Consider the following 13087-nt stretch of genomic DNA (forward strand, 5'->3'; position numbering starts at 1 on the left):
TTCAGTATGGAGTACCACAAGGCTAAGTACTAGGACCGTTGTTGTTCCCCCTGTACATGCTACCCTTGGGAGATATCATTAGGAAGCATGGGATTAGTTTTCACTGTTATGTCGATGATACTCAGCTCTATATCTCTTCGCATCCCGACGAAACTTGCCAATTCATGAAATTAACGGAATGCATAGCTGGTATAAAAATGTGGATGACTAGTTATTTCCTATTACTTAATTCTGAGAAAACAGGGTTTCTAATGATTGGACCAAAAACCTCTGCACGTACCAACCTAGAATACTGTCTAATAATTGATGGCTGCTCTGTCAAGTCTTCGTCTTCGGTTAGGAACCTGGGTGTGCTCTTTGATACCAATCTTTCATTTGAAAGCCACGTTTCCAGCATCTGTAAAACCGCATTCCATCTTAAAAATATATCTAAATTACGACATATGTTTTCAATGAAAAATGAGGAACAATTAGTTAATGCATTCATGACCTCAAGGCTAGATTATTGTAATGCTCTTATGGGTGGTTGCCCTGCACGCATAATAAACAAACTACAGCTGGTCCAAAATGCAGCAGATAGAGTTCTTACTAGAACCAAGAAGTATGACCATATTAGACCGGTTCTGTCAACACTGCATTGACTCCCTATTAAACTTCGTATACATTTTAAAATATTGCTGTATTTGCAGTATAACAAATATACTGCGCCTAGACACGACCACAACGCATGATGTAGTCAGCCGGATCCATTCCTGAAGTGTCAGCAAAGATTGTGTCAATTAGACTCTCCCCTGTGAAGGCCTCATCAACACGACAGCCACTGCACTGCACTGATCCTCAACAAACCCGTCTCCATACCGGTGTGATGACTCCGATCTTCAACTAGATGGAACTGGATAATATTCTGATAGTTCCAATCCAATCTGACTTCTGACCTATAATGCTGCCTGAATCATAATCATACACTGTTCGTTCGTTGGCCAGAGGAGAACTGGACTGAGCCTGGTTTGGCCACCTGATGGAGTTTTGGTTCCTTGCCACTGTCGCCTTTTTCCACCTTTTTTCACCTTTATTGCCATTGGCTTTTGGCTTGCTTAGTTGGGGACATTAATATTCAATAATAAAATTGATCTGCCTGCACTGACACCATTATTTGAGAACAGAACTGAGCTGGACGATGACATCACGGTTTTCTCCATCACGGTTTTCTCTATATATATAAATTAACTAAATTAATAACTTTTTTACAACAAAAATGAAACATCACAGAACTTACTTAAGCTAGACTGTGACACTAATGTCTTCTGGAAACAAACTTTGTTGCATTATTTTCCTGTTATCTCTGTAAAGCTGCTTTGAAACAATCTGTTGTGCATGTAAAAAGCGCTATATAAACAAATGTGACTTGACTTGACTTGTGAAGTGTGTGTGAAGTGTGCACACATGTGTGAGGACTAAAAAAGGTGCATGGATTAACAGATTGAACTATTACAGTCCTCTTTTTTCTAAGAAAAGAATACAAAATATTACAAATTATCAACTATTGTAAACAATCAATCAATAAATAAAGATTTATATTATCATAACAAAATATTTAAGTTGACTTAAAGGTGCCCTATGTAAAAATTGAGGTAAAATTATCCAAAAAATGAGCTACACGCATCAAAAGAATGAGAAGAAATAAGTGCAATGATGTCATTAAAAAATTGACAAGTTATAGTGCTGCCGAGATATAAACCTAAATTAGCATGCTAAATTACTAGCGCCGGCCCGACTGGTGTCGTAATACCAGTTTCGATTTGACGGTTTTAGAAGATTAACAAACCGAAACTAAAAAACAGACTAGAGTAGGCCAACTTTCTGGAGGTATACTGCCCCCATCTGGTATGGAATATGCGGAGTATGAATTTTATTTTTTGGCAGACATTCCACATGGCACCTTTAAAACATGATTCTACCATAAAACAGACAAAAATAAGACATCTGATTTATGTTTTAAGTACAGGCAAAATCTGAATATGAAGGGAACTGTGTTGTTATTTTCTGGGTTTCATTGTTAGATTTGCCTTTATTTTTGTTATACAAGCAGTTGGAATAATATGCAGTTTTCAACGACTATCATATTGGAGTTCAAATTGCTATCGTAATTCTCTAAAGAAATCACTTAATTGTTAGAATTTGTTGCATGAATTTTTATGCAAATAGTCTAACTCTATATGAGATCATGTGTCTCTTGTCAGCTAAAACCACATTTGATCTTATTTCTTCATCAAATTTGATAGATTAAATTAGTGCTTAAATGAGATCGATTTTGTAATCGTTTCATCTGATTTGAGGCCGCATGTGTCGGACACTCGGGTGAAGAGAGGGGCGGAGCTGTCAACTGATCACCACCTGGTAGTGAGTTGGGTCAGGGGGTGGGGGAAGAATCTAGACAGACCCGGTAAGCCCAAACGGGTAGTGCGGGTGAACTGGGAACGTCTGGAGGAGACCCCTGTCCGCGAGATTTTCAACTCACACCGGCAGAGCTTTTCTGGCATCCCTGTGGAGGTTGGGGACATTGAACCTGAGTGGGCAATGTTCAAAGCTTCTATTGCGGAAGCTGCAGCGGGAGCCTGTGGTCTCAAGGTCTTAGGTGCCTCAAGGGGCAGTAACCCTCGAACACCGTGGTGGACACCGGTGGTCAGGGAAGCCGTCCGACTGAAGAAGGTGGCCTTCTGGGATTTGTTGTCCCGGAGGACTCCGGAGGCGGTTGCAAGGTACCGACAGGCCCGAAGGGCTGCAGCCTCTGCCGTGGCAGAAGCAAAGCAGCGGGTGTGGGAGAAGTTCGGAGAAGACATGGAGAAGGACTTTCGGTCGGCACCAAAGTGCTTCTGGAGAACTGTCCGCCACCAATGGAGGGGGAAGCGGGGAACCATCCAAGCTGTGTATAGTAAGGATGGGACTCTGTTGACCTCAACTGAGGAGGTAATTGGGCGGTGGAAAGAACACTTTGAGGAACTCCTAAATCCGACTGACACGCCCTCTCTAGTAGAGGCAGAGCTGGAAGCGGATGGGGGATTCTCATCAATTTCCCTGGTGGAGGTCACTGAGGTAGTCAAACAACTACACAGTGGCAAAGCCCCAGGGATTGATGAGATCCGCCCAGAAATGCTAAAAGTTTTGGATGTGGAGGTGCTGTCTTGGATGACACGTCTCTTTAACATTGCGTGGAAGTCGGGTACAGTGCCCAAGGAGTGGCAGACTGGGGTGGTGGTTCCCCTGTTCAAAAAGGGGGACCAGAGAGTGTGTGCCAATTACAGGGGTATCACACTTCTCAGCCTCCCTGGTAAAGTCTACTCCAAGGTGCTCGAAAGGAGGGTTCGGCCGAAAGTCGAACCTCTGATTGAAGAGGAACAATGCGGTTTTCGTCCCGGCCGTGGAACAACGGACCAGCTCTTTACTCTCACAAGGATCCTGGAGTGGGCTTGGGAGTATGCCCATCCAGTCTACATGTGTTTTGTGGATCTGGAGAAGGCATACGACCGGGTCCCCCGGGAGATACTGTGGGAGGTGCTGCGGGAGTATGGGGTGAGGAGGCCCCTTCTCAGGGCTATCCAATCCCTGTACATCCAAAGCAAGAGCTGTGTCCGAGTACTCGGCAGTAAGTCGGACTCTTTCCAGGTGAGGGTTGGCCTTCGCCAGGGCTGCGCTTTGTCACCAATCCTGTTTGTGATATTCATGGACAGGATATCGAGGCGTAGTCGTGGTGGGGAGGGGTTGCGGTTCGGTGGGCTTGGGATCTCGTCACTGCTTTTTGCGGATGATGTGGTCCTGATGGCATCATCGGTCCGTGACCTTAAGCTCTCACTGGATCGGTTCGCAGCAGAGTGTGAAGCGGTCGGGATGAGGATTAGCACCTCTAAATCTGAGGCCATGGTTCTCCGCAGGAAACCGGTGGAATGCCAACTCCAGGTAGGGAATGAGCCCTTACCCCAAGTGAAGGAGTTTAAGTACCACGGGGTGTTGTTCACGAGTGAGGGGAGATTGGAGCAGGAGATTGGCCGGAGAATCGGAGCAGCGGGGGCGGTATTGCACTTTGTTCCTACCCTCACCTATGGTCATGAAGGCTGGGTCATGACCGAAAGAACGAGATCGCGGGTACAAGCGGCCGAAATGGGTTTCCTCAGGCGGGTGGCTGGTGTCTCCCTTAGAGATAGGGTGAGAAGCTCAGCCATCCGCGAGAAGCTCAGAGTAGAGCCACTGCTCCTTTGCGTCGAAAGGAGCCAGTTGAGGTGGTTTGGGCATCTGGTAAGGATGCCTCCTGGACGCCTCCCTAGGGAGGTGTTTCAGGCACGTCCAGCTGGGAGGAGACCTCGGGGAAGACCCAGGACTAGGTGGAGAGATTATATCTCCACACTGGCCTGGGAACGCCTCGGGATCCCCCAGTCAGAGCTGGTTAATGTGGCTCGGGAAAGAGAAGTTTGGGGTCCCATGCTGGAACTGCTGCCCCCGCGACCCGACCCCGGATAAGCGGATGAAGATGGATGGATGGATGGATGAGATCAAATGTGCTGGACCAGCACTTAAAGACACAGTATATAAGTTTCATCACTAGAGGTCACTTTTTCAAAACAATAACAAATGTATACCAGACATGTGTTATGAAGCAGGGTGGTTCCGAGAGCCTGGGACATTTTACATTGCTGTTTTTATTATGCTTATATGCCGCAGTCGGCCGCTGCCACTCCGTTCGCTTTGTTGTTTATGCATATTTTATGATTAAAGTTACTGTTAATGTTACGTTTAACATTCACCTGCTTCCCTGAAATTTAACTTTGTTACAGTTACGTTTGATCACTTAAATTCACATTATTTTATTTCATTCTAATAAAACAGCTGCAAGTGCTGAATTACTACTCATACAGGTCACTTTATCTGACGAATTAAAATTGGGGGGTAATACTGCGCTGTTTAACTTTGTCAAAACAATCATACTAAAAATACGTCTGAGTGTGTTGAAAGTGTTGTTATAACATTACTCTGCGCGTTCTCTCTGTGGCTGGTATGAGACACTTGATGCACACCGCAGTAAGCTAGATCGATATTATCATATTAATAAAGCTGGATGATTTATGTTGCTAAATGGCATGCAGTTAATTTTTAAATATATTGTGTGGTAGAGAAAATGCTGTATTACTGTTGCTACAAATAAAGCTCTTTCTGATTTTGCTATGTTAGCAACAAAATAGTGTTGTCTCTGGTGTTGTTGCATGGTACAAACATGTTACTCGCAGTAAATCAAGAAAACAAGAGATCCAAACAATAAGAGTAACCGTGTTGAGCTATATAACAATGATTAGTTGTCTGTCTATAAAACTATCCAAACATTTGTTCACAAGTCTTATAAAGTGCGTCTTTAGTGTTTCAATGGTTTCTACAGAAGTAAAACCGGAAATCGGGAGTAACCCATATGACGTCATTGAAAGGCGACGTGACGACACGGGCCATTACACTGGTTAAAATAGCTGATTTATCTGGATTAAAACATTGATGGAAAAATTTGGGATAATGTATGTACACAAGTCAACCAAATATATAACATAGTTTTAGTGATTTTTGGATATTTTAATCCCAAAATCTTACATATTGTGCCTTTAATGGCATTTTTAAGCCACATACTGTATGTAAAAATCTCTGACCCAGTTTCAGATTTGTGAAATGGGTTTAGTAGGTGGGTTTATTAGGACTGCCACGGGAACGACGTGGTGTGTGAGAATCTGACTTACTGCAATAGCCTGGAGCCGTTCCTGCTGTGAGCCTGATTCTGACATCCTGAAAGACAGAAAAAAATATATTAGGCTAGTAGATACAACAATGGTCCCAAACAGAGGACAGATTTGCTTCCTGTTGGTAATTTGACTCTCTTAGCTATTTTGGTGAATTCAGAAGACTGAGTGTAAAATTACATAGTTGCTGCCTTCACATAGGTATATTGTATATATACTGTATATGAGATGATCATACCCACACAACACATAACCACGATGTTGTAATTACCATTGGGGAATTTTCCTAGAGCCCTGACTTTGAAGTGTTAATTAAGAATCATGATGGAAGCATATTGTTATTGATTAGATAGATAGATAGATAGAATAGATAGATAGATAGATAGATAGATAGATAGATAGATAGATAGATAGATAGATAGATAGATAGATAGATAGATAGATAGATAGATAGATAGATAGATAGATAGATAGATAGATAGATAGATAGATAGAATCTGTTAAAGGTCTTAAAAATAATAAAGACTGCCAAGATGCAGCTTAAAATGGTGCTTTCCCACAATGCAAGAAGGGAAAAGTTTGAAAACCGATTCTGGAGCTTTCTGAGATTTGATTCATGCTGAGTTTGATTGAGCAAGAGAAGAAAATATTCAGCATTGGAGTGAAACTGCAAAAATTCCTTTTGTAAGGTTTGTGCAATTGTTTCCATGAAGAGCATAAAATGGCTGAAGAACCGTGTTAACGTTGACCACATCCTCATGCGGGAGAGATTGCTGTAGACAAATGGCAGTGTGAAGTTATTACAAATGAAATCAGTTTTCCGATCAGGAACATCCTCATTCAACTCACTCCCTCATATATTGTCAACACACACACATTTCCTTGTTCATTCGCTAAAAGCCCAGCCTAAAAGGTCTTCCAAACAGTAAGATGGACCCCTGCTGTCAGCCCCGTCTGCTGAAGGACACAGCTGTGGCGGAGGCTCCTATGCCATCAGGGAAAAGAAGAATGTGAAGGTTGTTCTCCGACCCACCACATTCGCATTCCCATCCCTCCCACGAGTAAAACACAACACCTGTACAAACAGCCTGGCAGAGGAACTGAACGGATGACAGCAGCAAAAGAGTGGAGTTAGTGCATGATGCTGAACCTGGTAACCATACGCCAACACTAGGTGATTATGCAAACATCCTTTTGGAAGGCAATATGACTGGTAGGATGATGTTTAAAACTATGCTTTGTATCTGAACTATTATAAAATAGTGAATTTATATCTAAATCTCAAATATCCAAACCATCATTATTATTCTTTTCCGCCAACTGGTGCTTTTGGACAGTTAGTTTCAATGAACCGGTTCAGAAAAACGATTCACCAGTTAATATACGCAATCATGCAAAGATGTCACGTATATGCAATTATATTATTAAATAATGATGTGAAACACAGACGTTTTATGTCTAAAGCATGAGGTGAATAAACTAGTATTAATCAACAAACCTCTTTATAAACCATTTCGTCATTCAAGTCAACTGCTAGTTTTTGCATGCTCATATCAGCAGCCCATTGGTTCTTAGCGGAGATGTCTGAGTCTAACTGTTTCCTCAGTTCAGTGTACTAGTAATTCGAGAAATGTTGTAGGCCTAAACATTAATCGATCCTTGACTCGAGAGAGAACTGCTATCAGTGTACTGCTGTTGACTAGAGAACTACTGGCATCAGAAAACTGTTATATTTCCAATACATTTTATTTATGATACTTTATGCTTTACAGCAAAAGACATTAGAAACATCTCCCCTCCCTTTATGGCAGACAGTTCTCAGCATGTCGGATATGTCCAATAGACTGTTCTCAGTTCAGTGTACTGTTGGACTAACTGAAACACTGAATGAGTTGGCAAAAACTGGCATCATAGGATATCCTAGGAATTGGCTCGATTCGAATTGGTGTGACTGTCAGGCACGTCCGAAAGTTTTGATTGAGTAACTAGATCTGTGCTGACTCAAGCCATGAGTTGTTTCAGAAGGTTCAGTCCGACTGAACTGGTTCATCTAGTTCACTAAAAATAACTGGATCAAAGGAAAGATTTATTCGCGAACTGAAAATCACTATAGACTTATATTTAAGGAGTGTCCTGAGCCATATCTATGGAGCAAAATAACAGAGACGAATTGGGCCGCATGATTAATCGAAATTAAACCAGAATCGCAATATGGCTTAGTGCAATGATCTAATCGCAAAGGCTGTGATTTAATTAGATAAATATATGTGCCTCATGTTTCAGAGTGAAGCACGGCGCTGTATTCTTACACATGAGCAGTCCATTATCTGATGTTTGCAGCATCTCAGAGCGGCTTGGTTTGCAGTAAATGCAAAAGTTTGGGTCGATTTAATGTGCATTTGGGAACAAGGCAACCATCTTCCCAAACTTGTAATGAGAAGCGCTTATCAACAAAGGAAAAACGTTAGGGGCTTTATATTATATTATAGATATTATTATTGTTGTTGTTGTTTTGTACTGTAGCCATATTTAAATATAGCCTGACTATGTCAGACTTCGTACTTCCGCTCAATTTCAGTTCGCTTCTGTACTCAGTCTGAGATAGCGACCTATCTCTCAGTTTTCCTCCGGCCTGAAAACAGCCGGCCAATCAACGAACAGAGGGCGGGCTGAGAGCCGTGATGTAGACGCTAAGCGCCGAGTATGATTGTATGTTAGGTTAGGGAAATCGAAAACGACCGCGGATATGGAGATACGGGATGCAATTCGCTCTGTTGTGGAGAATATTCCCGGCATTTGCAAACTGAAGCCCGAACAAGAATAGTGTTTGTTAAACATTTTGAATGGAGGTGATGTTTAAGTTGGAGAGAGAGATGATTGGGTTATGTGATTGGCTTACGTGTAACCAATGATTTTATACTTCAGACAAGCGCCCCCCGCGAGAAAGAAAACACTTTTCAATTATGCCATTCCAGACTCTGTCTACGAAGCAAAGCGAAGTAGCAGAGTTTGGTATTACCAGGCTAATTAAAATACTTATATTCACAAAATTTTGGCCAAATTGTGCAGCTCTACAAAACACAGCAAACCTGGATTTTTTTTAATCGCAATACTTATCAGAAAGATCACAAGTGTTTTTCCCCAAATCATGCAGCCCTGATTGAGAGTGAGATCTTTTGATTTGGACAAGTAAACAACTACCTGGCAACACTCCCAGAAAACCCTAGCAAATCAACAGCAACATGCTAACAACCATTCAGAACACCTTAGCGACCACCAACACCCTGGTAACCACCAACAACACCCTAAAATTGTGGCAAACCATTCACATTTTTTACATAAAATATAAAAATGAAGCAGTCTTCCCTTCTTTGTCATGGAACAAATCTAAAATTGGTATAGCATGAGTGTCATGGTTAGGTGGCTGTAATAAAGCGCACGATAAAGGTGAAACTCAAGAAGAATTTTAATATGATACTCCACATACCAAACAGGAGAAAATCTAGGAGAATATGCAACCAAATAACACATAGACCTTAAACAATGCAGAACAAGAAACAGGAAGAAACTGAGGGCTTAAATACAAGTGCAAACAAATGAGTTATGAGATAATAAACAAGACACACCTGAACAGAATACTCAAATCAATCAGAAACCATGGAGACGAACAGGCAGGGAACAGATGAAGACACAACTAATTAACAAACTAGAAAGCTGACCTCGAAACAGACATGAACAGAACAAAAAAAAAAAAAAACAGACCAAAGATGAACTCAAAACGTGACAATAAGGTATTTTAATGGGGATATTTTTTTGTGTGTGTGTGTGTGTGTCAGTTCTGCTTGATTTCTGCATTGATCAGAAATGAGTACTCAGCAGTATTCGCATCCACATCCAGACAGACTGATGATACACTGCACAAAACACTGCATTAAGCATTAAGCAAAACAACTAAACCGATCTATATGGACACAAATATTTAATGTTCCTCTTTGATTTTAAAATCTTGAAATAATAGCCTCACCATAAATAAGGGAAAAATCCCTCACCATAAATAAGTCATACTCACGAAACTAACAAACACCCATTATATTCAATGAAGCCAGGTGCACTGCAAACAAACTATAGTTGTGTTGTGTTCTGCAAAATAATTGGCCAATTTGAGATTATTGTACCAGACTGGCAGATGACAGAAGTGTTTTCAACATTTTAGTCAATTTTGACTAGATATTGCGAAAAATGCATGTTTTTGGTTGGTTTTTTGTTGCTTTCAACTGTTACGTGTTATTTGCAACCAATGCTGAAGAAAATAATTCCTGTCACTTGCAGCACAAATGAAGTGCGAAAGCAATGCCTAAATTGGGAATAGCATAATATTACTCTTCCTATGGTAAAAATAGTGAGAGTAGGCCAATGACGGTGTTCAAAAGGTTTCCCAAACACTCCCCTTGACTAACATAAATAAATTGAATAAACAAATAGTCCCATGCCTGAAGGCCTGTTCACACCAACACAAATGTTCGACACAAAAATTCGGTCTTATTTTCACAATTTCAGATTCTTTCTTTGTCACTTAGCAAAATAGTCTGATCATGAGTGTAACAGAGTTGTAGATTAATTAAGATGTTTATCGCGTCACATTTTCGCACCAGACATTCATCTTGGAGTGAACAGCCCAACATTGGCTGAGCCAATATTATGTCAGACTGGTGGGAGGCTCAAACAGCTGAATTCGGAATATAAATACCACTGAACGACAATAATTGCTATGCTAATATGCTACTCCGAGTTTGGCTAATGTTTACACATTTGAGTGGAATCAGTCTATAAATGATTTACAAATACAGATACAGATGCCCATATTGGGTAAGAAGCAAGAAAAGCAGGTTAGTTAGTTTCACAAACAGAAGAAAAAAATGCTTCATAAAAAGAAACTGTTCCCTACAAATTGAGCTCAGTGCAAGTCTGCCGCAGTGCTGGGTTGGGGGTTAGTAGGTCAGTGTTGTCAGGCATAAAGTGACATAATGTAATTCTCACAGAACCGTAAGGTCTCTTCTGTAAGGACTTTTCTCTCTCACTCCTTCTAAAAAAAAACAAATCTATACAGCTGCAGATTCTGTGCAGTGGAGGCTCAGTCATCTGTAAAATGAGGGTCATGTGTCTTGTTAATTTTCCTCCCGTCACATGCTTATCTGCCACAGCTAGCACAAACAACAGCAGGATCTCAGAGCAGGTCCGGTCAGCACGCCCCATTCGCCAGCTGATTAGATTTCCTTTACAAGCTTAACGCTTTAATAGCTGTCAACAGCGTGTCCAAGTTGTCTTGTAATGTTATGTAAGAGCCAGTAATGGGGAAGCTACTAAAACTACTCAGCTACTCAGTTAAGTTGCTCTTTTCAGTTAGTCACACTACAAGCACTACAATACTTATCAATTTGAAATATTTAACTTAATTTTAATTTAATAATTTGATTTTTAGTGCACGTCAGTTCCCCACAATAAGTGTAGACTACTGTTCAAAAGTGTTGTGTTGCTAAACAGACTCTTTTTTAACCCTTTTGATGCACAACATGGGTCTAAATAGACCCGACTGAGTTTTCATTTTCTATATCTTTGCAAGACATTTAATTTCATCATTCAGTATTCCAGGTATTCCTCAATTAACTTGTTTTAGATCATTACAAATCCTTATTTAAATTTTTCCTTTCTTACTTTTCGAATAAAAATCGTTTTTGTGTCACTACCCTTCTAATGCGCAACATGGGTCTAAAAAGACCCGTATTCATGTTTCTTTGCTGAATATTTGAAAGAAATGTATTTTATCATTTATTAATCAAGGTATTCATTAAATATCTTGTTTTTGATTTCCACAAATCATTATATTTATTTTTCCTTTCTTACTTTATAAACAAACACGTTTTTTGTATTTCTACATCAATTTTACACACATGGGTTAAAAATGACCGTATAGGAACCTTTGATATTTATAAATAGTACTATACATATATTTACTGCAGAAAACTATTCACCTGCCACACATTTCACAATTCAACACGGCTGCTTTTGTATATTTCATGCATGTAAGTTTTATTTAATACATTTTTTGTCACAGAAAATATTTGATATTTTGTGAAAGACATCTAGATATAGCCTAATATTTGAACGTTTAGGCTAAGGTTACCTTGACCTTGAAATCCATTACTAGTGCAAAAGAGAAATGAAAGATGTCCAATACTATTAGCTAGCTTGCGGTCGACATATTCTATTTGATCTAATAGCTAGGTCAACAAAATAAAAGTTGCAATAGAAAGTTATATACAAGTATATATTGTCGCTGTTGGGCAGAAACCTTGTACCTCCATATTCATTTTTATTTGTGGTCATAAATCAATGCTATCGGTCACATAAGCCGTCGTGTGGCGTTCTGGTGCACTATGGCTGCTGTCGCATCATCCGGGTGGATGCTGCACATTGCTGGTGGGGAGATCCCCCTACAGTTGCACTACACTACAGTTCAATTTCAGTGTTATCGGTTATATGTTTGTTATGTATGACAAAGTGGCCAATAAACATATTTCAAGTGTTACAGTAAATGTGTTGATCTAAACAACTGTGACATTGGCTATTTTAACAAAAAGTTTTCTTTATTCCTTTGTTTTATCACGCTTGCATAGATGGGTCATTTTAGACCCACGTGTGTAAACTTGATGTATTAACACAAAACCTAGGAAATATCAAAATATGAATTTGTGATAATTGAAAACAAGATATTTTGAATATTCATAAATCATGAAATTTATAGATCATGAAATATTAAATGCTCAAATAAAGTGATTTCAAAAGGTGAAACAAAAAAATGCCAAGCCATGCATGAAATAAAATGAATACGGGTCTTTTTAGACCCATGTTGTGCATTAGAAGGGGTATCCATAGCTTGCGCTTCAAAGGGTTAAGTCTCTTATTCTCAACAAGGCCGCATTTATTTAATAAAAAATACAGTAAAAAGAGTAATATTGTGACATATTACAATTTTCAGTCGTAGGCGTGTAGTGTTTCTTTACAAAGTGACATCGGCAACTACTGGCCTGGGCTGCGTTTCCCAAAAGCATCGTAAGCCTAAGGTGATCGTAGAGACCATTGGTGGCAATTGTTCAACTATCAACTTTTTGAATTTATTATTAAAGACTGTTTTTGTTCCTACTCCTGCGTCTTACGATTTCTACAGCTACCAACCGTGACAAGTAACATTTCTTCTTATTATTATCAATGTTAAAAAAGTTGTGAAACCGTGATGCATTTTTTTCAGGAGTCTTCGATGA

General features: G+C 40.0%; 1 protein-coding gene across 4 annotated transcripts in view; it reads right to left on the reverse strand.

Moving 5' to 3' along the window:
- The window catches only part of palm1a (paralemmin 1a), an 82723-nt gene that overhangs the window by 44492 nt on the left and 25144 nt on the right, over positions 1–13087 (reverse strand). For all 4 annotated transcript variants that reach the window (XM_056252674.1, XM_056252672.1, XM_056252673.1 and 1 more), the window contains exon 2: positions 5769–5814. In XM_056252674.1, coding sequence (XP_056108649.1) covers positions 5769–5814 — 46 coding nt within the window. The remainder of the gene's footprint in view (positions 1–5768; positions 5815–13087) is intronic.

The sequence above is a fragment of the Rhinichthys klamathensis genome, unplaced genomic scaffold (assembly GCF_029890125.1).
Source record: "Rhinichthys klamathensis goyatoka isolate OS25496 unplaced genomic scaffold, OSU_Roscu_1.1 h1tg000098l_1, whole genome shotgun sequence".
NCBI classification, from domain to species: Eukaryota; Metazoa; Chordata; class Actinopteri; order Cypriniformes; family Leuciscidae; genus Rhinichthys; species Rhinichthys klamathensis.